Here is a 25,116-nt window from a genome sequence, read left to right as displayed (position 1 = left end):
AAACACTCCTCTTCTAAAAAGATGATAAGTACACTAAAGATGGAAATTAAACCAACCTTTTACAGGATTCATCATATTTTAGCAGACCCACATAACAACATTTTCTCGATGATAAACAGCAGTGATGGCTGAGTTTGCACCACTCATATGGCTGACAGCATTACATATCCTCGTTAACATTGCCCCAAAACAGTCTGCCCATTAAAAAATCAGGACAAGGTGTCCTCAAGTCACCTCAACACTCATGTTGTTGTCACACACCACACAGGCTAATCATACTGCAGCTTGGGCTACCTCTCAGCTATCTGGCCTTTTATCTCTGGGCTGTCACGCTGCTTCATACTGGTGTGTTCACAGATTGGCTAATTTTGAGTTTATTGAACCTCAGAAAAAATTGAAACGTTTTCTTTACAAGTAAACTTCAGACATTTTTCTTATTGGCAACAAATCACACATATACAAAGATTTCTTGTTCTGAAGAATCCTCTGTGGGGTTAATTTTCATGGGGATCATGAAAGATCCCCACATCTTTTCAAAGCCCTTAGACCTTCCCTTTATTGTATAAATTCATTTTCTTCTATGCAGTATAGAGAACGTGAAAGACCTTTTAATGACTGCCACATGCTTTTAGTGGAATGCTCTAATACACAGCAATGAATGCTTGACATGCAGATAATAAAAACAAATCTTCTTTTCCATCTTACTCCTAAAGTTAATATACCAAGTAAATCTAAACTCATAGTCAACAATACAAGAAACACAAAACAGAAGATGTTCCATACATCCATGATAAGAGGACATTTCCAGGAGCAAACATAGTGTCTCTCTGTCCTGCTTACAGTCAATGCATGCTCAGGCATGTTCACAGTGAATTTATGTAACTTACATGGAGTAATATACCATAATCAAACCTCTTTTCACTCTGCCTTTATTATTTGTTTTCTAATATTATTACTCCAAGCTAGAGTTATACTGTACTGCAATGAATCATTGCAAGTGGCCAAGTAACACTGATTAAAGAATAGATGGTGGGTTTGGTGATTACCAGAGAAATGGTCTTTCCTTTTTTTCCCCAAAGGAATGGTGGTTTAGCCAAAAAGTTACGCTGTGTTTTATCTATTAAATCTTTTATTTATGATTTGCAGAAAATACCTACCAACAATGAAAAAGGCTCAATAATGACCTATAACAGCTGGGCATTCTTGTACTTAACAAACATGACTCAAGAGGAGGAAAAAGTGCATTTGTGTGTGTTCATGGTAATGAAGGAACGTGTCATTTAGTGCGACAGTGTTTTGATGTGATTTAATAGTTTTTGGTCAACAACAGACATCTATGGCACAGAGGAAAATATATCAGGTTTTGATACACAGTAAACCTCTAAGTATTGTAAATACATTGTTGGTTTTGTCTTTGTTTTCATGGGATTTAGTAATAGAAAGAACATACAGAATATCACCAGACTCGTCCTCAGAACAGGCAGGTCCTGCAGAGTTCATTCTGAACAACAAAAAGTCCAAATCAAAACTGTCCTTTTGGTGCATTTTTCCTTTACTGTTATACAGCTGAAGAGAGACATGAGGATGAAATGTAGCAGGGGGCCCTGGTTTGGAATCAAATGTGGACCACTGAGGAAGGGGCTCAGCTATAGCACATTGGGCACACACTCTACTAGGTGAGCTACCACATCTGCTTGGTCCTCTGCCAAAAATTACAAACTGTCTTTTAACTAATTCATAAAAAAGATCTCTGGGAATGGCAGCACTGCAAAACACTCAATTTTTAATAAACCAAGAGCCACTTAAACTGCCACTATAATCACCATGGTATATCAACACTTGTTATGAAGAGGTCATTAAGCCAATTAATGCATTTACATAGGACTGAGAACGTACATTGATATCTGGTACAGAAAATCACATTTCTCTTGTTGCATGCAGCAAGGTGGTCTGGCTTCTAATGAGACAATCTAGACTTAACCTAAACTATATATTTATTACTAGTAGTATCCTAATGAAAAATGTTATGCCTATTCCAATGCATTTTTTTCTATTTGTTGGAATTATTGATTGAATTATTTATAAAACCTAGGTGATGAACTCTCGCATCCCATCAAATCCATACTGTGGTATTTGTTGTTTGGTAAGTGTGGAGTGTGAAGAGATTTCTGGTGCAAAGGTCTGGGATGTGTTTCAGAGACCTGGTGCTGATGATGTATTTGAGAGAACATCAGTATTCTGCAGGCCTGAGAGATCAGCGACTAGAAAGAAAGAAGTGTCTCCCCAGGGTGGCAGGAATCGGTAGTGCAGGTGTGTTTATGTCACAGCTCACAGACTAACTGGGGCAACACAAAGTGTTCCTCTCTGTCTCTCTCTCACACACACACACACACACACACACACACACACACTCACACACACACACTCACACACACACACACACACACACTCTTGTGTGTCTTCCATGTGTGGGTCTTGTAGGTGTGTCCTTCAGATACACTTGGCCTCCATGTCGTAGAGTTGAAGAAGGTCCGAGATCACAGCATCAATGTCTGCTTTGGTCACGTCCTCACAGAGCACCTACACACACAAACACAAGTACACAACACACACTTCAGGTCCACACCTGGCCTCAATAAACAGTGGACATCAAAGGTCCACACACTATTTCAAACGACCTACATTTTATTGCCTTGAGGACTGAAGCAGAAAACCGGAACAAATCCTGACTTTTCCCATTTGCATTTGGATATTGTGACTTATAAAATCAAAGCTCTAACAAAAGAGACCTAATTTGTAGAACTGTTTGACAAAGGAAAATTCAATTCAATTACAAGAGGTACTTCTGCTTTGAAGACTAGCTGGAGCTGGATGGTCAGGTGGTAATGTCACTTTGGTTTAAGTGCACAGTGTTGCAAAGCTAGAGGGTTGCTGTTGGCATGACCCTAAAAGCAGGGGACATTTGTGTAATGCAGCTCTTTGTGTCCGTCACATTATGAAAGTATCCTTACGGACCAATCTGAACAGTGCACATGCGTGAAATTTTTCTCCTGTAAATGTGACACAGGATCCTGACCGGATGGAGGTTTGGTAGCAAATGACGACAGAATTCAAAGAGCTTGATGTTGACTCCTTCCCATGTTCAACATTAACTGACTTCAGTGAAATCTCAAAGTGATCCTATGATCCTAGTGATCAAAGATTTTAGAAAAAATTGTCTCCACCGAATGGACTTTTTTACTATGAACTACGATCACATTTTTTGGAAGATTTTGGGTTTCACTCTCCACAAAGCACTGTGACTGTGTACAGAGTTTGCTCCTGTCAAGGTCACTAATAACTTCCTGCTTGCTACAGGCCCATACTCCTTTTTAATGTGTGGGGTCTGTTCTGGGTCCACTGTTATTTACTGTATACATTATACCCCTGGAGCAAATCTCTCCTCTAGTCTGGGTGTCTTATCTAATAACAGTAAAAAAAGACACCCGTAACCTAGGTCTTATTTTTGACTCAGAGTTGAGCGAGATTTCTATGTTTATTTATTATAAAACAGGTCTAGGTGCTACTACATAAATACTGTGAAAGTATGAAATCACTCAATTCATTGAGAAATACAAACAGCACATATTCAGAAACTGCGTCTTTAACCAAGCCCTTACTACTTCTGTAAGGTTGTGATCTCACAATTATACAATAATAGCCCTCAGCCATGCCTGCTCAAGCCTGCTCGAGCTGACTAAACAAAGGAGACTGGGCCTTAAAGAGACATGTACTAAAAGGAGTGTTTCAGACAAAGGGTGAATAAAGGTGATGCAGTAATGGACAGTGTGATAAAAATAATGTGGTTTTTAAATATTAAACCATGTAAACAATTTCTAATAGACACGTAACATAAAACTAACTTGCAAATGAGCATAACGTGGGACCTTTAAGAAGCCACAGTCAACAGTTTTAATAGGGACTAAAGTAAGCGTTATTTTTCAGTAGCACGCATTGGACACATTGAAATTGTATCGGGGTGGAGGCAGAAACCTACACCTACACCGGTAGCTCCACGGCGGAGCTGCGCCTTGATTCCACTGATTCTAAATACAAGAATATCTCTGTTGTCAGGCAGAAGCCACAGTGGCAGCTGTTCGCTGTCTGAAAGCACCTTTACTCTTCAACTGACAGTTTAACTGCTTTCAGCCTCTGCACATCACCTGACACTCACAGTGCACATTTCAACTATCTCTGGCACTGCAACTGAAATTTCAATAGCTTCAGTCGTTCACAATTCAACTGTCATTTCTGTACTGACTGAATAACTGCCTCCATCTCTTACTCTTCAATTGACAGTTCAACTGCTTTCAGTGCTTACTCATCAAATGGCCTTTTAACCGGGTGAATTTTGGAGTTACAATCATGAGGAGGCCACAAACATGACTCAAACTGAATGGTAATGTTGCTACATATCTGCTGGATGAGTCACCGGTTTGCAACTGATTGCAAACACGTTTGCCACGACTTTATATAAGGTCAGATGAATGAATCCACATACATACATGCCTCCTTTGCTTCTTTGCTTTTAGTTCAGTCACCTCTCTTCAGTCTCTAATTATCACTTTGCAGTGAACACACACACCTGCCACCACTCTTTCTCTCCAACAGGCAGCTCCACTCCATAGCTGTTTAGAGCCAGGTACAGTATTGCTATGGCGATGTGTTGGGGTATATGACGGATGCACATGGCTCCATGGTAACAGTCTCTAAGCAACGCCCAGGAAGTCTCAGCAACAGGGGTTCGAGACCAAGCATGGCGGTTCACAAGTGACTTCACAGACAACAGGTAGTGAAGTAAATACTGGAGAGGAAGAGACAGAAAGAAAAAATACAATATAATTATGTATATCATGTATTCTATATTTGAGACAAACAGCAATTCAATTAGTTTTAGCATGTTTTGATTTAGGCAAGAAATTAATGTGTGCAAGGGTGATCAGCCAATCACAGACCCACTTCAGAATCACTTCAACCCAGACGGTACAGCAGCTACACACACCAGCACACTGAGACCAACATTACAACACCAGACATTAACAACGGCAGACAAGGAGACTCAACACTAATTTGGGGGGACAGGAAAACATGCACGTGCACAAACACACAACTGCACACACACCTACCTTGTGAGGGTGTTCAAAGGAGACGTGGAAGTTGAGCTGTCGGAGGATGAGGAGTTCACACTGCACCACACTGTCCCTCAGGTCCCAGAACTCCTTGTCACATTCTAGAGGAGCGCTGCCACTGTTGAAATACCTACGAGGGAGGAATGGAAGGAGAGAGGGAAGGTGAAGTGAAAAAGAGAACAAAAAACTTTTACTCTTTTCAGAACATCCTGCTTTAAAACCCTCAACTAACCATTCCCAGTATTCTGAGGCACTTCATGTGAAATGAACTGCATTTAACTATTCTGTCATGTCTGAAAAGTCACACTGTCCACCAGTTATTGGCCACTCTGAAATGTCCATCACAAGTTCCCAGACTCCATTGTGACATCAATGACATCAACAAAATCATTTAAATGATTAACTGATGATCAAAATTGTTGCAGATGTATGTTCTGCTCATGGATTAATCAACTAATAATTTCAGCTGTAGTGTAAAGCAAGGTCTTGTTCCAAGGAAGTCTCTGCTGATGAAGACTGGGACACATTTAAAAGCTCCAGAAGAAGCTAGTAAGAGCTGAGTAACAGCTGTTTCAAGTATCAAAAACAGCCATGCTCCATGAAACCTGATCAAACAATCTCAAACAACTAACTCAAAACTCAAAAAAACCCAAATCATTCAGTTCATAATACCAGTTCTGACCATCAATTTTTTTTAGTAATACTGAAGCAATGATTCACTGATCCCACCTTCCCAAATGTGACAATTTGCTGCTTTTCTACAAATTAATCTGTCTGGGTTTAAGTATGTCACCTTGGCCTTTGGGAAACTGTGGTGGGGTATTTTTCCCTATTGCTTGTCGTTCTGTAGACCAAATGATTCATCTAAAAACTGAAGAAACAGGGTAATCAATAAAGAAAATTATCATTCATTCTTAGAATATTGGAAAGTTTGAGCATCATTAGTTCCTTAACTGTGTAAACGGCAATCCTAAGGAAACCTGGGTAACATGGTTGAAAGCTCAAGAATAGGCAAGGGGACAGACCCTGTTCTGGGATTTCCAAAGTTTCAATATTTTTTCTTCCTTCCGTTCAAAACTAAATTTCTGCCAAGCTGTCTCAGCAGTTCAAATACATGTTCCTGGTTGCCTGACAGTCACATCATCAATCGTGCATGAAATACTTCCATCTGAAACACATTGATTAGCTAATGAACAGAAAGTTTATATGCAATGGGTATGATTCTCCTAAGGAAATAAAAGCCATCACTTCCTCCAGCTCAAATGTGAATATTTGCCACTTTCCTTTGTCTTCTATGATAGCAAAGGTATAATATTTGGGCTGATGGTTGGACAAAACATGGAATATGAATGTGTCAACTACAGCTTTGGAAAATTGTGATACTTTTCACTATTTTCTAACATTTTACAGACAAAATAATTAATCAAGAAATCACACAAATATTGTGCAGACTTATCAGTGATGCAATTATTTCGTTATTTCTGTGATTAAAATCGATGATTTTATTGGTTTTAATAATTCCTGTCCTTACCACTGACATCAGAGTCCAGAAAGTCAAGACAGAAACGTTTATTTCTACCAGTAACATTCAACATCTAAAAGCTGTGCTCCCATGTGAGAGGTTTATATCTGCCATCTTTCTCATAACACTTAAATGATGTCAAATTGTTTACTTGAGATTACATGAAGACTTTTTGCTGCCAGCAGTAAGACTTTAACACGGCCATAGAGCAGTGTATACTGTCGGTAGCATCCACACAGATTACCTGTGGCTTACGTTGATGATGTCACGGGTCCTGATGTGCTGCTCCTCCACTTTTCCAGCGAGGTACACACAGCTCATGGCCACCAAGTAGGGTTCATATGCACTCATGCTGACGCGTTCAAAGAAACGGTGGTACAACACACACGCCGTGGCCACAGGCACTGAGCGCATACCAAGCTTCACTCCTGCGCAAGGAAGGGCACACACACTTCAAAACCAAGGCTGGTGTTTCGTCATCTTTGACAGATTCATTCACACATAATGCCATCGACTTTAATGTATTGCAGATCTGTACATTTCTTTAATAAGTCTGAATATGATAATCACACAGAACTGCCACATCATTTCACTTTTAATTCCTTCATAATTAAACATAATTAAATTACATTATATTAACACATAATGTACACTGATTACTATGTGCTTCTATTCAACACAGCATTGTTTTCCGAAGAGCAGCAGAGAGACATTGTTAATCAGTTCTTCTGTTCCCTTTTGAAAGTTTGTAGACATGCACAACAAGTGAATATCAGTGAGTGTCAGCAGCTGCTCGGTTGGAGACGAGAAAGTTTGACCAATAAGTGCAAAATCAACAAGGCAGCCAGCTGCATTCAACAAAACATTTTATTCTCTGATATATCCAGGGAGAGGGCAGAAACTCATTCAACCTCCTACAGGGAGGGAAAGATGGCAGAAAGACATACAAGAGTTCAAAATAGCCATTACATCCTTCCACCACGACAGCAGGAAGAAAAGGAGACGTGGACAGCTGACTGTGACGCTCAGTAAACTTCAGTGGACGATCACTCCAAACATCTCCAGACACACACACAACAATCACAGAGTCAGCTGATCCATACAATGACAGCAACACCAGCAGTAACGCTACAGGCGCTTGAATGATTTGATGAGAGCAGTCCACTGCCAGAAGCAGACCACGTCACAGACCAGAGGAGACCGGGTCCTGAGTCGAGTCCGGCCTGTCGCTGCTGGAGAGAACTGGGAGAGGTAAAGAAAGATGAAACGGTGTTCAGGTTAATCCAAACATTTTCATGAGGTTGACATACAGAAGAGAGAGTTCACACCTGCAGTCAGTATTTAGACATCGGGATGATCTCTGTTATTCAGTCTCTGTACTCCTGTGCAGAATCTCAAATGAAATAATAACTGTGGACTTCAAGTGCAAAATTTGTGGGTACTTTCAGATGCATCAAGTGAACCATGTAGTAATTGTAGCTATTTGACAGACTGCCAGTTTCAGAGGACCACAAGCTATTGGACAAGTTCCTTTAAACCTAAATCAAACGGTCACTTTTAGTACTTGGTTGGAGATTCTCTGAATTTGATGATCAAATAATAAAAACATAAAAGTCTGCATTTTAAACTCCTGTCTGCTCACCCAACACCTAAACTTCTGCTTCCTCTCATTACAAGGGTTCAGACACTGTGGACATGTCGTCTATGATGTTCAGGGTTTTTTACGCTGTCATAGAGGTGTTCATAATTATATGTTTTAGCATGGTGTTGCTGTTGTTGTACTGAGCTGCATTATATTCATTGGTGTTTCCAATATTCTGCCCCCCTTAATGTATGTACACATGAAGGATGAAATATTAGAAACACCTCTCAATATAATATAGTTCAGCACAACCCCACCTTTAACTATGACCTCGTTAATAAACATATAATTGAATTTACAAATTTGTCAACAAAAACTAAACATTATAGATTTCATAAAGTTAGAATAAGTGGCAGAGCTGTTCTATATTCTCTATCACCTCTTATTTAGTAAAATTAATGTCAAATTAAATGTCTTCCTAAAAATACTTAAGTGATGTTGGTCCAACAGTCACTCAACAAAATCTTCATGTACACGTACAACTGTTTCATAACTCTGTTCAAAGTTCTAGAAAGTTCCAGCTCTGCAGTGGAACTGCCCTGTTCACTGAGAGATGTTCTAGTTTCAGGTGTTTAGGTTTCTTTACAGACAGGAGACTGATGGATGATCAAAGATCTCACACCAGTGATTCCAGCTTTCTTCCTTGAACATTCAAAGCGTCCTGTGAGCAGCAGTGTACGTGTGCTTCTTCCAGAGAAAGACGGAATCACCAGATTTTCTGTGTAATCCTCACATTTTACCAGCCATGTTCTCTGGGAAATCAAATGAACATTTTCACTGCTATTCGTTACCGGGAGCCATAAACATGAGGCATACACACTGCACTAATCTTTAAATAACACAATGTTGGCATGTTTCTAAGAAGATTATCCAGTATACAGTTATCAGTTTATTATGTAGACTGAGCTAAAACAAATACATTCAGACAGTCCTGTAAAAAATACTCCTGCATGAAGATTATAATGTCCAGTTAGTGTTGTTTATAGGCATTGTTTAAACTCTGATTATTTCGGAGGATACAGAAATCTGTTTCTCACGGTTACAAACCTCGTTGATCTTGGGCTTCATTGTAGATAACTGGCCTGTGAGGTCATCAGAGTCGGTCTCCCATGGTTTCACATGACAGCTCTTCAAAAGAAAACATAAGACGTGTTTAGCTTTCTGCAGTTGTACCTTCTTTTTCATGTGATCATCCACATTTATGCTGCTGATCTTATCACCTGTCACTGATGCATAAAGCTAGCCGTATTATCTGGTTCAGCTAGCTACCATTCACTGTAATCAGGTGTACTGTAACAACATCTAATAACCCAAGATAAACTTTGTTCACCAATAACTGCACTTCATTTAAGGTAAGTGTTGGCCAGCTGACATCTGGTGATGGTCGCTAGTGATGTGTTGCTCACGTTAGTCAACATCAATCAGAATCTAACTAGCTGTTATTTTATGATAAACATTAACTAAAACTGGCTAAATAAAACACCACTACTGACTAGATTTATGAGAGGTCAGTCAACACTTTAAAATGACAAAAATTAATTTCATCAACTTACCAGTGAGCGTTTTTGGGAAACAGTGAAGATGAATGAAATGAATGGGGTTCAGAGCTGGGGCTGCCTGTTGCCCCACAACACGATACCTCTGCATGGCACAACTCCAAAAGAAGTCAAAGGGAGTGCTGTAACTCTCTTTTTCAACAGCACTGGTGTAGAAGTAGAAGCAAAAGCTAAAAGTGCTGCTTGGTGGATCAGGTGGGTGGTGAATTTAACTGTAGACCTAAACTATTAAGGAAACCGTGGATACATTGAGTGGACAAATTACATGTAATCTCTCTATGAGACAGCCAGGAACGTTTCAGGGCACTGGCTGATTAGGATTTCTACATTTTTGGCAGCACACCACGTATCTCACTGTTATACAAGTTGATTTCCAGCTAGAAATGAAAAACAGCAAAATCCGTCATGACGAAAATAAAAATACACTTTATCAAAATTATAACATGGTGAGTCAAAATTTTAAAAGAAATCCAAAGGGGGCCCTTAGCACTTCCTTTAGTAACAGCCGTCAGATTATTCAACTCCAAATCCACTTAACATAAGACTGTTGATGTTGTTAGACAAATTACGCTCATATCCATACATATTCCCCTTTCATTTTGTGCAGTATTACACATCATTTTCTGTTTTGTATATTTTATTCTTCTGTGCAATAGTAGTAACACTATTTATTATTTTTTTTATTTTTCGTATTTTTTAATATATTTTTCTACATTTTTTTTCTTTTATATAGTCAAATTTCATTTTGCTTGTATAATATGTACATATATATAGTCTACTTTTTATTTTGTATTTTTTTTTTGTCAAATGTTCTCTACCTCTGTTGCTATTTTTCTTCCCACTGCTATTCCAGGCTGCTGTAATGCCCAAATTTCCCCGGCGGGGGATAAATAAAGTTTTATGTTATTTTATCTTATCTTAAAGGTTGACCTACTACCACTAAAGGCAAAGATGACATATGTAAATATTTTAACTAAGTCAAAATTGCAAGATAATAAGTCATGATTTTGCTACTACTGCATACTACTGTAAAATCCTTTTTTACAATCCTTCTACTGCATACATGCTGTAACCTGTACAATATTAAATTTCGTTAAATACTACACTACGCATATATATATAAATATAAAATTTCCACTGTGACATACACACACATATAAATCTACTATGCAATACAGCAAATACTGTACTTTATTTATCAATAACAATGTGCAATGTTTTGCTTCAATCCTTGTGCAATTATTTTTCAATATTTCTGAAGTACTTTCCATTGGCAACATATTTTCTATAGTCCTTTATATAATATGTACATGTATATAGTTAACTTGTTATTTCGTAGTTTTTTATTTTTCATTGCCTTTGCTTTTGCCATTTTTATAGATGCTGCCTGTAACACCAAATTTCCCCAGCAAACAGTCTATCCTGAGCAGGCACACACCGCTCCGCGCATTAGCTTTTACCTGTCTCCACGATGAAACGACAAACGCGAAAGTGTGTTTTGATGTCCCGGGCAGGGTCAGGCTCTCCATTCCCGCTGGAGTCTCTCCTGCCCGCCAGCCACAGCGGTCCGTCTTCAGTCGGAGGTACGTGAGAGGACGGAGCCTCCATGGCTCATGGACCATTAGTGATGTATCTAACGTTGTCCAATACAATAAAAAGACTGAGTACGAGAAGGCTAGTTACTAACCTTGCTAGTTAACTAGTTACTGATATGGCTATGAGCCTCACAGTTTCATTGTGACTTAATGTAACTTCAACCATCCAGAGCGGCAAAGTTGTGCTACGACATAGTTGGTGTGTGCTCCTAAAAACTCATAACATGCTAAAGTTAGCAGGACGTTGTAGCCCTAGTCCACATCGGCGCTAGCATGGGTGCTAGCATACAACAATGTGTTCCTTGGATGGCGAAGGCATAACCTTCCCTACTCGGACTCTGATTGGTTAGTGCTATCTGCCTTCGTTGGTTGATTGGTTAGGTGCAGCATGAGGAGTGAGATTGGTTAAGACTGAAGCAAGAATATTATAGTAAGCCAATCAGAGATAGAGTAGTGCGGGTCATGTAGTCGTCTTTTGTGAAAAAAATGGTGCACACTTACTCACCGGAATAAAAATGTTGGACTTCCGGTCATTTATACCAAAATAAATATCGGTTGTGAAGCTTTTCTTTCGAGAACAGAGAATAATTGATACACTTTGTGCAATTAACATAAATAATTGGAAGCTATTCAAGAAAATGAAAGATACGTAAATATGATATCTAAACACGATATGTTTCCTGAGCAAAGTCAAATTGGCCTACCACAAAAAAAACTCCGTTTTAGTCTTTCAAAGTAAAAGTCTTCTTAGAGGACCCAGGACAGGGACCGAATACACGGCAATAAAAGTAATCGATATTCAGCATTAATGAAAAAAAAAACAAAACAAAACAGAACTTAAATTTGGCATTTGGACAGGATGTATCTAGAAACACAGTTCATAAAAATCCATCGTCCATATGTGTGGTAAGAAGAAGTCAGTTTGATTGTGTTGCTGGGCAACGAGTCAACAAAAACAGACGCGGAGGCCGTAGACAGGTGCAGAGATGTCGTCCAATTACTCAGCAAACCAGGTAACTTTAATACTCACGCTCTATAATAATAGTAACTTTAGACATTTTGCTGTTGTGTTTTTCTCATACATTCTGACATAACCAATTTACACTTTCCATCCTCAGTATGACAGTGCTTTCAAGTCGCAGAGGCTGCAGAACTGGTGTGAGACTAAGCACTACAAAGAGGTTTGACGTTTTACCAGCTGTCCTGTCCTGTTATACTAGTTGTATTTCACATTTCCTTGTAGTTTCAGGAGTAATAGCATTGTCATCTGAAACTTTGAATAGTGGATTCAGCTCAGTGTTTGTGTGTGTGTTTGTGTGGGTGGGTGTAGAGACCCACTGCCAAGGAAGGTCACACTACCTTCATTGCTGATGACAGAGGACATCTGCTAACAGGAGTGGTAAAGGTGGGAGCATATCAAACCTCCTTTTCTCTCTTCATTAGAAGTTCTCTTTCTGTTATGGTGAATCCATGTATGACTCCACTCCCTTGATTGTGTGTGTGTCTATATGATGCTACAGAGGGGCAGTGCATGGCCAGACTTTAAAGGGACCTGGGACTTACCAGCTCGTATACCCGCCCACCGTATCAACCCTACAAGTCGCTCTGTGGAGGGGCTCAACAGGCTGAAGTCCTGGGGTTTTGACCCACAGCACACTGGCAAGTCTCAGCCACACAGAGGCAGCAAAAGCACAGATATGCTGCAGGATGGTGACCAGCAGGTTAGTCAGAAGCCTGTGAGGAGTAGGCAACACACACAAACATGCATGTTTGGTGTCCACTATTCTCCTTAAACCAGAGTTTTGAGAGAGCACCCGAACTATCTTTACTTGGAGACTTCAAGAAAAATGATTAGCGTCAGGACTAACACAGTTTGTTTACCAAGAATACTAAAATTGCTGCAGTTACTTGCATCAGCAACTAATATTAAAAGTAACACATCTTATTTGTATTGCACATTTAATTAAAACTTAATTTGATTGTCATCATATTGGAAGGAAATCAAACAAATGTGATTCAAAAAAATTAAAGCAGGTTAATAAACACAGAGTGGCCGTGGGCAAGGGAAGAGTCAAGACAAGACAAAAGATTCACAGACTGGTTTTTGAAAAAATCCAGTCTGTGTTGCACCTCTTGAAGGTGGAGTCATCTTAGATGAAACCCAGTCTACCATAATGTGAAGCCTAAGCCTTTGCTGGAGGCTTTCTTTTTGTGAAATGTCCATCCGTCCCATTCTCATCTGGAACGCCTTGTTGGAATGTCTTCAAATTTGGCACAAATATTCATTTTGACTCAAGAATGAACTGATTAGCTTTTGGTGGTGTATGGTTACTGCGATGTCACAAAACATGTTTTTGGCCACAACACAATAATTAACACGGTAATTATGACAAAATATCGCACAAATGTCTCATAGGATAAATTATTAAATTAATCACTGGAATCAAACATGTCAGTATAGCGATAACTTCCACTTTGCCAAAAAATCCATTTAATATCTTTTATTAAGATCCTTCAAAATCCTCACTACATGTATTATATGAGTCTAGACAGATACGAATGCAAACTGAAACTCAGCTGGTTGGCAGAGGCATACAACCACAAGGTGGTAATTCTAGCCTCTTATTTTCCTTTGTTGAAATACATAGCCTGCATCTGTCATTACTCTCTTGTTCTTTCATCACAGCATTTTTAATAATTAGATGCTAATGTCATAACAATATTACATTCATTTCTACGTACGCAGATTTTTTTTTAATTCTAGCAAAAAAAATCTTAAGAGGTGTGCTAAATATTTGACATTTATTTAAAGTCAAATTCCAGCTGCCTTCTGACTCTGGCAGAGGCCCTGCCCCTAGAAGGGAGGCATGCACAAGACTAAAACCACACCTTTCCTGGAGCTTCCATCTTATTTTCCAAATGGTTTTCTGAGGAGTGGAGGAGAAGCAAAACACATACAATGTCTGTGTCAGTGGAATTTAGCTAAGCGCTCTATGTTGCCTCAGGAAATTACTAACAATGAAAGCTCTCTCTTATCTCTGATCTATGGAATAGTAGAATTCAGAATGTCTGTCATGCATATTTGTATATGCTCCTGCTTTCTAATCAAATTACTGTGTTATGCTGAGTATACAGTCTACTAATTCTACAATTCTGAAAACAAAGATGGGGACTATAGAATTTACCAAGTTTAGTTTATCTAAGGTTATATTTAGGTTATCAGACAAATAGATGTCATTTTAGAAGGTAATTTGGTTGAAATAAATGAATGTGATCAAGTAGTATAACCAACATTTCAATCAAGATTGAACTAAAATAGCATGACATGTCCAGAGATTAAGACACGACAGCAGATTTGCTGTACCGTAACTTTTTTTAAGTGTAGGTGAAAGTAAGACAGAGAAGAATTCATGCATTCCATCCTCTTACAAATTGAACTCATACAAACAACAAACATACAAACAAACTTACCCTTGCACATTTCAAAACACTCTGCTGCTCGTTTTACTTTGTTTGATATGACTATGGTGGCTAATGTTAGCTAGCGTTAGCAAAACTTCTGACAAAGGTATGTAGTGGACACTTCTCACATAGTTTATGACTGTTATGCTGTTGTACAACGTTTTGGCATCTTTTTGTATAAAATATACATATAGTTATAAAGCTATTTTGTATCCCTTTTCATTCTCTATTTGTTCTTTTTCTACGTCTGTGTTAATTCTTTCTATTATTGCTGTCTATAACATCTTAATGTCCCTGGCGTGGGATATAACAAAGTTATATCTCATCTTAATTACAAAAGGAATCCTGTACCAAACTGTAAGGCCAACTTTCAACCTGAAGGTGATAAAGTCTTACAAAGAATTTTCTACTTGAATGTCATGATCTGTACTTGGCACGCCTGTTTTTTGTTTCTTCTCTTGTGTTGTCATAGTCCGTTTCATCCTGTTTTATTTTGAAGGTTCACATTATGTTTCTTCTTTTACTTTACTTCCTGTGTGTTCCCTCCCTTGTAATAGTCTGATTTGTTTCACCTGTGTGTCATTAGTTGTCCTCCCCTGTGTATTTAAGCCCATGTCTTCCCCTCAGTCGTTGTCAGTGATGTCCTTGCCGTACCATATACCTTGTGAGCGTCTTTCCTGATGTTGTCTTTGTTCTTGTCCATGTATGTGTTATCTAGTCTGGTCGTTGTCTATGATTCCTTCCCATGTCATGTTACTAGTGAGTGTTTTTTCCTGGTGTTGTCTCTGTTCATGTCAATGCCTCGTTTCACGAAAGTGTTCTTCTAGTTTTGTCTGTGTTACCTTCCCATGCCACGTATCTTGTGTTTTTTCTTTGTTCTGGTCCACGTAATTGTTATCTAGTCTTGTCTTTGTCTCCATGCCATGCCTAGAATCATGTTTGTCCAGTTTTTTTGTGTTGTCTGTGTTTGTTAGCCATGCCATTCCCCATGCAAGTGTATTCTAGTATTGCCTTGTTCCCATGCCACAAGTTCCTTGTGTTTGTCCAGTGTTAACTAGTGTTATGTTTACCAAGCCATACTCCATGTAAGTGTCCTTTAGTGTTGTCTTAGTCTTGAGCCTAGCCACGATCCTAGAAAGTGTTTTCTAGTAAGCCACGCCACGTTCTTAGTGTTCAGTGTTTCCCTGTGTTGTCTTGGTTCCTTGTCTTATGCTCTTCTGCCCTTGTGAGTGTTATTCATAGTTCCCCATTTTGGATTTTGGTTACCTCAGTTAAATTGTTACATCGAACCAGCGCCCCCCTCATGTCTGCATTTGGGTTCAATCTCTGTTCCCCTGGAACCCCACTTCCTGACACTGAATTAATATGAAAGAACTCTTTAAAGTGAGCCTACGTAACTTTTTAGAGGTAATGTCATTCATTTCCTCCATTCTAAGCAAACACACCCTTGCTCATTTCAGTACTCAAGCTGTATCCAAAATCATCACTCATTCACTTCTCCCTATAGTATACTGGACACTCAATAGTTAACTCAAAGAGCTATAATAGCAATCTATTGCTCAACAGTACCTTTGTACAGTTGTACAACTGCACTGTACTTTCACAGTTTTCACAACTACTGTACATATCATGAACTCTTTACCTTTTTATCAATTGTGGAATTTATGATGTACTATATAGCAAACAGGGAGTGATTTCAGGCACATCCTCAGAGGTTTTATGCTACAGCTTGGTCTGGTATGACCAGCAGCTTATGGTGGCTAATGTTAGCAAACTTAGATTATTGCTGTGTAACTGACGCTACTGAGTCAGTTTGCTAATGTTATAACCTGTAGCTACGGCTACACTTTGTTCCAGCATTTCAATGGTTTTGTCACAGAAGTTAAACAAGACAGTAATAGACTGGACCTTTTTAAATGATCATCTGTGCTATGGTAAAAAAAAAAAAAAGTAGTGTAGCAGTGGCACAAGTAAATAAGAGGAATAAACTAGAGTGGTTCAGTGTTATCAGTTATAAACAGCTTGGCCTCCATAAAGTTTAACAAATCAGCAACCGTTAGCTACTGGTTATACCCGAACAAATAAAGCTGTAGTAACAAGTCATCAATATTTAATGTAATAGAAAAATACTTACGATTTGAAGCCATGTTTTCACCGTCATGAAAGCAAGACTATTAAGTTTTGCTGAACAGCAGCTACTGTGACCACGCGTGACTAATGCAGGATAATAGTCAATGCCAACACATAATGTAACAGTACAAGTACAAGAACAAACTTAATCTATAGCATCTAATGTTAGCTAACATAAGACACCAGAAGCTATACCAGGCCAAGTAAAACTGTAGCAGCAAAACTCCTGAGCACACTGAAGTGAGCAAAAGTGTTTTATTTCTTATGAATTCAACTCTTCATTAATGAGAGCAGTTAACAGTAAGACTCAAGTTTGCCCTCATGTCTGTTCAGGTCATCTCAGGCCATTGTCTATTCTTATTTCTTTCAGACCGCTTGGAATATACAGCAGGATGTTGTCGCCCCATCCTCTGCAGCAGAAGCCCGACCAGCATCTCAGAACCTCCCCTTCACTGGAGGTGAGAGAACTGCCAGCGAGTGCTCTGTGGCTGAAGAGAAGCCAGCTTTGGAGCCTGCTCCTGGAGAGAGAACCAATAGTACGGCCAGTACTGGAAAGGGAGGACCAGTGAGCAATGTGGTGGACAAAGTAGCCAGCCAAGGAGCGCAGTCATCCTCTGAGCAAAGACACCAAGATGCCGAACAGGACCAATGAATGTATTCATTCAATGCTTAATAGATGAAAAAAAAATACCTACAAAAATAAATGCCTATTAACTGTACCAGCTTGGACGGGTCTTAGTGTGGTTGATTTTACTCAGGTAGCATCCAACTCATGATGTTGATTCATCAGTGAAACTGTTTAACAAGGCACAAGATTCATATGTTCAGCATTCACACAAGGCACAGCAGATCAAACCAAGATAAGTTATTAATTTGTCAGGAAGAAAAGTTTCACTGCTATGCTTGATGTGGAGGTGTACTCATTTTGGTTGAGATTCTGATTTTTTTAATGATTACCCAATCGCTCTGCCCAGCTGTGACTAGGATCCTCAGACAGGAAGAGGCAGAGCTATACTTTTGGTCTATCTGTTGCATCTCAAACCTCCCATTCTTTAACATCCCTACTGACTGGAACTCTTTACAGCTCTTCTCCTGTTCCTTGTTAGAAAACACGTCATGGCCTATCTCCACCTGAGCCGACTCCAGGAGGTCTTTGCCTGCTGACCCTGTTTCTACAGATATCCCTGTCACTACTGCAGGGCCTGTGAACACCACAGTCAGGTAATTTCCTTTTTCTGGGGAGCGTCCCCAGAAGAATGTCTCCCCGGCATCCCACGCCAGTTTGGGGAAGTGATTCTTGTATGTGGACATATCAGAGTAAACCTTAGATGACGGATTGGTGTATAACTCCTCAAAGTCCTTGTCTTTTAGCTTGTTGTATGTCCCTTCGAACGAAGAGAAAGACCCCTCATGTTGGAACAGTGAGGGTTTGAAGATGATTGGCAGTTTCTGAGTCATTACCACTCGGAAATGAGTCATCAACCAGTCGCAGGGCATTTCCTGGTAGAAGATGTAGAGGAAGCGAGACAGTTGAGGAAGATCTGCTGTTTTGTAGAGTTTCCCGATGTAGCCGAGACTTGAGAATTCCAGCATTGTCCAGGTATTTTTCTTTGCGTCTTGCTCCTCAATGCGCCTCTTGATGGTGGTAAAGAAGTTTCTTGCAGAGGAGACGTCATCCTCCAGCTGGAGGTAGTATTGGCTAAAACCAGCACTGTAGTTGATCAGGAAGGAGTAATCCAGGTTCTGCTTGGAGCGGAATGATACCCTTTCTGGAGCATCATTATAGTTCCTCTTTAGATCTAAATGAGGACCAGAGACTTGTATCAGTATCACAGTATCAACTAAACACTCAAGACATGGATGTGAATCAATCTGGCATGAATAGGATTGCACTTGCACTGCACCTGTAAGAGGAGGGTACCAATCCTGAGGAACATGGAACACCACCAGCTGGCCTTGTTCCAGCTCAGAGGCAAACGCACTGTTGATCTCACTCACTGTAGCAACTCTCCAACTGACATCAAAATCTGCTAGCAGCACTACCACCACCATGGAGGAGCGCTCTTCAGGAGAAGACTGGGTGAAGATTGACTGCAAAGTGGGGATTAGGTAGCTGCCCTTCTTCCTCTTCACCGATGACAATCCAATTGACAAATACCCTGAAACATGTCATGACAGAAATATAAAACTGAAGCGCATCTGTTGGGTGAGACGTGCAGGTTGGGAAAATGGGTCCACGGTCGAATAGTATGTCAGGATGTCATTATTAAACAATATATAGCCATGCTGCTAGTTTAGTTGTACTTCTGCAGTTATTTTTGGTGAAAGTAATGCAAAAGCAGTGTAACAGTAATATTGTTATGTAACAAATGACTTTCAAATGATAGGAACTGGTAATATGTAATAACTTTTATAATAACATTTTGAAAATAACTTACACTGTTTGCAAATGACTGCTTTCTGTTTTTATTTACCTCTAGTCTACACAGTGTCCCACCTTTTTTGGAATCAGGGTTGTAAGTTGAATAGGGTAAGGTACATCGTGTGCATTCATTTATAATTCTGTTCAATCATTTTACTGCAAGACAATGAAGCAAAGCCACTCTTACACATAATACCCCACTGCCCATCACTAAAATCACGACCCAGATCTTTTTGCCATACATTCTTAAGTCAGGTCAAAGTAGAACTATGACGGTCTAACAGAGCACTACAGATCACCGAGATGATCCCTTCCAGGATGTGAAGTTCTCCATGATCTCAAAATGTGATCTTAAAACTGAGAAAGAGTTAAGGCACAGGTGAGGAAGCTCTGGCCTCCATGCCAGACACGGCCTGTGAGACAATTTGAAAATACAAAAGAGCCATTACTTTTTTTTTGCAGTGATAGAGAAAAACACATGAAATAGTACACTAAAACGTTTTTCCAAGCAGCCCCTGAATGCAAACACAATCAAACATCATGCCAACTGATGAGGATTGTGACCTCTGATGCTGATTTTTTTGCCTAACTGACCACTGTAGGGCTTCGGTCAGGAAGCACACAAGGCATCAGTAGATTTTATGATCTTTACTGTAGGATTGAATGAATACAACGATGTATTCCGGCTACAGAGCAGTTTCTGAAAATATAAACAAGAAACATATTGTGTACTGCTGTAAATCAAGTACAGTAGATAAACACTTCATGGTAAATGAAATGCATTATATCTGTATCAATCAATTCAATCAGTCAATCAATCTAATATTCATAAATTCTGCTTCAATCATGTAACACACACATGTAAACTGAAGGTAATCTGAAGGCTAACAGCCAAACAACCACTCAGTTATCTTAGAAGTTACTTACTCGAGATCACACTAACAGGAAAAAATGGACATTTTAAAGAGTGCAAATATACACCAGGAGGAACACAACACTATTGGAAGAGGTATTATGTACACATTCATTTCTCATCAGTGTGAACATAACTTACATCGTCAGTGACTGCCGTACCGTTGTAAACATGGCAAGTTGAGAATGCAATGAAAACGGAAGAGCAACTGACATAAACGGTCTTCAAAATAAAACTCTCACTTCTAAATAAAAGCCTGAATACATTCTTAACTAGAACACTTGGAGAATTGCAAAAGTGCAAAGACGCTTAACCTCAATCAGAAGGTGGAGCCTTGTTGCTGCTGCAGAGCTGCTAGAAGCAGACTAAGTAAAATTGTTCCAAAGTTTGTCTGGAATAATTCACAGAGATGAAGGGAAACCTGACGTGGACACTCAGTGATAGCAAGTGTCTGTGTGATCAGACCTTCATGGTGAACATTACCAAGAACCTCTCAGAGCTGAACCTCGACTTCCAGCAGCTTCTCAGCTCTCTGCTTTCAAATGTGAAATCATTTGAAGTGAAATTACAGCTGTGGCAGCTGGAAAGAAGAAACACTGCATGATCCTGCTCTGCAAGAACAAAAGCCTGCCATGGCATGTGAATATGCTGCTGAGTGTGAGAACTCCTTCAGGTATTTGCTGAGAGATTTCAGGGCATGAAAAGCAAACAAAAGGAACTGAACATCTTTGCTGTTTAACCAGCTGATGTGCCTGACAACCTACAACATGAAAACACTGAACTGCAAATAAACAACTACTGAGAGCAGCTCTTTTCAAACCTGACCATTGCAAAGACTCAGTTCCACTCAAGACTGCTGACCCAAACCTGGAAAACCAGCTGTAGCATCATCATCATCATCACAACCAACTGACATCTGATGGTTCACCAAAGAGAAGCAGCTCCAATCAGCGTGGAGGTTACTGTGATACATGTGTTCAATCATTTAGTATGGTCAGGGGGCTGCTGCACTCCACTGCACATCCACTGATTGGTCAGAAGCTTCTCTGAATTTCCTTCCCACACTTTCCATATAAAATGGCAGATTTTTTTGTTACCGGTCGAAGATCCCATTCTGTCTGTGTCAGCCTCAACTTCAATAGCTGAATGTTCACCCTGACACCCCTGCGCTGCAACACTGTCTCCTCTGCATCTGAAGTTACACAGACTCAACAGCTACCAGCTCAGGGTCACGTAAGTAGCACTCTTCTTCTGCTAACTGGGTGAATTTATTGATTACATTTGGCTTCCCTGGCTGACTGTGACAAAGTTTAAGACTTTACAGTAAAAAAGTGTTCCAATCACTCAGGAACAGATGTTCTTCTCAGCTCTTTCAGTGGTCTGTTGCTGCAACAAGAAAATCACTTTTGCACAAAGTCAGTGAGCATTACTTCAGTTCAGCCTTCAACTTAATATATCAAAAATGACAAAATGTGTCACTCACTCTGTTGAGTAGATGGTGCACCAGCAAGCAGCTGATAGGACACATTGAAAGGCAGGTAATCTCCCCGTTCGATCCAGGACTCCTTATTAACCAGCCTGTCTGCTTGCCAAGTTAATTCTTTTACAGTTGGTTCATGTGACCCTGTCCGGCCCTACAAAACAAACACATGCACTATTTTTCTGATCAGAATATGCATAAATAAAAAAGTCATCAAGAGTTATGGCACACTGTTTCCCTTACACTGAACAACATGCGACCTAGTGAAGTGCAACCTTTTATTTTTGTGCACTTTGTAAAGCAAGAGCAGTACAAGTGTAGTTCAGGTAATGTTTGTAAAAGTCTCATCTTCAGGTTTATTGCAAATAGATCTATACTTGTGTTCATGTTTCCTGTGAGCAGTGAAAATGTAAGAGTTGCATCTAAACGGCTGAAATGTAACCCTTGATGCTCATCCTGTGTTGTGTGTACTCACAGAAACGGGGAAGTCCAGCCGGTTAATGAGGTACAATCCAACTATGAAGAGCAGCGCTGGCAAAACAAGATTCTTCTTTGAATAACGTCGCATTTCCTATCTCACACACACACACACACAGATAGAGATAGACAGATAGATGGAGATAGAGAGAGACACACACACACACACACACACACACACACACACACAGATAGAGATAGACAGATAGATGGAGATAGAGAGACACACACACACACACACACACACACACACAGAGAGAGAGAGAGAGAGATAGACAGATAGATGGAGATAGATAGAGAGAGAGAGACACACACACACACACACACACACACACACACACACACACACACAGATAGAGATAGACAGATAGATGGAGATAGAGAGAGAGACACACACACACACACACACACACAGATAGAGATAGACAGATAGATGGAGATAGAGACACACACACACACACACACACACACACACACACACACACACACACACACAGATAGAGATAGACAGATAGATGGAGATAGAGAGAGAGAGAGAGAGACACACACACACACACACACACACACACAGATAGAGATAGACAGATAGATGGAGATAGAGAGAGACACACACACACACACACACACACACACACACACACACACACACACACACACACACACACACACACACACACACACACACACAGAGAGAGAGAGAGAGAGAGAGAGAGAGAGAGAATCCATTATGCTGATGTGTACACTCAGTCAGCACAACAGTAAATAATTCAGCAACTGGTTAATGAATGTTTTACAGGCCCCAGCAACAGGTTAGACTGGACTGTATGTGTGTGCTGAGGGCCAAAAATTAAAAAAAAAAAAAGTTTGATCACACAGCGAGGACATTTTGTTGTTACAGACAGCAAGAACAAAAATGAGATGTAGAAAAGGAACAAATAGATAATAAAAATGGATACAGAGTAAAATCAACTAAACATAGCGCAAAAAATATGGCAGTTTGTGTTTGGTAGATTATTTCTTTGTAGTAACAACGCTTCTTGGCAATAAGTCTTACACCGTTGGAAAGTCTGTTTATTTCCCTTTTTAATGGTGCCACATTTGTAAGGAACATGCATTTGTGGGGTGAGCGGCACAGCTCAGTATGTGGGTTGCGCCCATGAAAAATTTGGGTTAAATGGCGTAAGCAGAGTGCCATCAGGTCTCAGCTCCGGTGGGTGGGGGAGGGAACGGGTGTAGAATCAGATCTGTTGAAAAACAGATTCAGTTTATTTACCCAATCCCTGTCTCCACATTCTGGGCCCCTCCCACTGTCTTTGGTGTGGCCAGACAAGATTTCCAGGCCTCTCCACACCTTTAGTTGTATCTCCTGTAGCACACCTTGGCTGGCAATAACAGAAACCGCCTGCAGCCATTACACTCTGCAGACTGTCTCTCAGCTGGTATTTCAAGTTGCTGTTGTGCACTGCTGTGCTCTTCTTGTCTATATTCACTCTGTAAACCAAATACAGATGCATTCAGCATGCTGAATTCATCATATATTACTAATCAATTGTAACAACATAACAGTTCATTTTAGTCTAATATTGTTAGTGTGAGACAATCCTGATGTAATTAGCTGAGAACAAGTTTGCAAATATTTTTCATTTGACTGAGACTTGTAAATCAATGGAGCCGTTATTATTTCCTGAAGTGAGTGGCACAGCTGCCCCCCTGGCTCCGTGGTAGCCTCATTCAAAAAACTGCGGCAGGAACAGTCTATACTGCTTCAACTTGTCCCGCTTGGCTCTCAGTAGAGTCCATTTGGAAACTGGAAAAAAAAATCATTCAGTTCATGTTTCTATTGCTAATATAATGTTTAAAAGAGAACAGTTGGGGGGGTGACGGTGAATGAGAACGGGGAATTACTGCGTAAACCCGGCAGAAAGGGAAGGGAGGGCAGGGTTTACCTGTCGGTGTATATTCACCTGTCGGCCTACACCCGTCTGCTCGGTTCACACGGAGCGACAGGTGGATCAGTCTGTCCGGTCAAACCAGTCCTCCTCTGGCGCAGCAGGCACTAATTAGAGATCATGCCCCTCCACCCATTATCAGTGGCAATTATGTGAATATTTTATTACTGTATGAGAGAGAAATCGACAGACTGTTTGATCCTGATGGACAGGAGAGGTGTGGCGGGGAACAGGACGAATTAGGCTACACGTGACAGCATTAAAATTAACTTGCAATGACTTCAGCAGAAGTTAAATAATGTGGTCTGACCATATCACCTCTTCACTAGTTAACTGCCGGGTTAACTTAACGCCAACAGTAAGTTAATAAAGCCAGAGGATCAAAATTACTGCTTAAACCCGCCGATGCGTCTTCTACAGGACAAGTAGCCGAATAAAAACCCGTCGTCGGCTGAACGAGTCGCACACAGGCTGGGGGGCTGAGCGCATGTGGAAAGCTGCGAGATTAAAATAGAAAGTTGAGTTGCTCACCTCCGTCAGCCGGCTCGCTCCAGCAGCGAGTCAACGCGCTCCACTCCGGATCTTCTTCCACGGACAATCAAAGAAGGCATCAAAAAGAGGACACAAATGACTCATCCGCTGACTCTGTGGCACAGAACAGCCGACGTTTCTCTTCCACCCTGAAATCCTTCTGGCTCTTTCAAACGACCTGCAGGCTGTGCGCGGTCATCAGCTGGCTGTGTGTGAGCAGGCGTGTCGTCACTGCTGGATGACATCCCACTGCCTGCACGACTGAACTG

At 40.3% G+C, this 25,116-nt stretch overlaps 3 protein-coding genes across 3 annotated transcripts; 1 reads left to right on the top strand and 2 right to left on the bottom strand.

Annotated features, from left to right (window-relative positions):
* Window positions 1–1,192: 1,192 nt before the first annotated feature.
* On the bottom strand, window positions 1,193–11,755 carry ccnq (cyclin Q). Its single transcript, XM_041945765.1, has 5 exons — window positions 11,349–11,755; window positions 6,935–7,118; window positions 5,166–5,298; window positions 4,625–4,843; window positions 1,193–2,580 (listed from the first exon to the last, which is right to left on the bottom strand). The coding sequence occupies exons 1-5, from the start codon at window positions 11,494–11,496 to the stop codon at window positions 2,491–2,493; spliced, it is 774 nt and encodes a 257-aa protein (XP_041801699.1). The 5' UTR covers window positions 11,497–11,755; the 3' UTR covers window positions 1,193–2,490.
* Window positions 11,756–12,469: 714 nt separating this feature from the next.
* cfap126 (cilia and flagella associated protein 126) lies at window positions 12,470–17,785 on the top strand. The gene is given in 5 exon segments (XM_041945377.1): window positions 12,470–12,496; window positions 12,602–12,664; window positions 12,814–12,897; window positions 12,899–13,204; window positions 17,446–17,785. Coding segments are annotated over 5 exon segments (762 nt in total). The 3' UTR covers window positions 17,728–17,785.
* On the bottom strand, window positions 17,029–25,010 carry LOC121612477 (alpha-1,3-mannosyl-glycoprotein 4-beta-N-acetylglucosaminyltransferase C-like). Its single transcript, XM_041945376.1, has 5 exons — window positions 24,848–25,010; window positions 22,366–22,461; window positions 21,894–22,044; window positions 18,980–19,234; window positions 17,029–18,874 (listed from the first exon to the last, which is right to left on the bottom strand). The coding sequence occupies exons 2-5, from the start codon at window positions 22,456–22,458 to the stop codon at window positions 17,973–17,975; spliced, it is 1,401 nt and encodes a 466-aa protein (XP_041801310.1). The 5' UTR covers window positions 22,459–22,461; window positions 24,848–25,010; the 3' UTR covers window positions 17,029–17,972.
* Between the last annotated feature and the right edge of the window lie 106 nt (window positions 25,011–25,116).

The sequence above is a fragment of the Chelmon rostratus genome, chromosome 10 (genome assembly GCF_017976325.1).
Source record: "Chelmon rostratus isolate fCheRos1 chromosome 10, fCheRos1.pri, whole genome shotgun sequence".
Lineage (NCBI taxonomy): Eukaryota > Metazoa > Chordata > Actinopteri > Chaetodontiformes > Chaetodontidae > Chelmon > Chelmon rostratus.
The sequence above is the reverse complement of the archived record's forward strand: the minus strand, read 5'-3'. Positions and strand labels throughout refer to the sequence as shown.

Bases quoted from the DNA above. Each gene is read 5' to 3' on its own strand.
- ccnq (XM_041945765.1), bottom strand. From the start codon at position 11,496: ATGGAGGCTCCGTCCTCTCACGTACCTCCGACTGAAGACGGACCGCTG. The intron at 7,119-11,348 runs GTAAAAGCTAAT...TTCCTTGCGCAG, and splicing joins TCGTTTCATCGTGGAGACAG to GAGTGAAGCTTGGTATGCGC. The intron at 4,844-5,165 runs GTAGGTGTGTGT...CTTCCTCTCCAG, and splicing joins CCTTTGAACACCCTCACAAG to TATTTACTTCACTACCTGTT.
- LOC121612477 (XM_041945376.1), bottom strand. From the start codon at position 22,458: ATGCGACGTTATTCAAAGAAGAATCTTGTTTTGCCAGCGCTGCTCTTC. The intron at 22,045-22,365 runs GTGAGTACACAC...TTTGTTTTGTAG, and splicing joins GGCTGGACTTCCCCGTTTCT to GGCCGGACAGGGTCACATGA. The intron at 18,875-18,979 runs GTGCAGTGCAAG...GTCCTCATTTAG, and splicing joins TTGGTACCCTCCTCTTACAG to ATCTAAAGAGGAACTATAAT.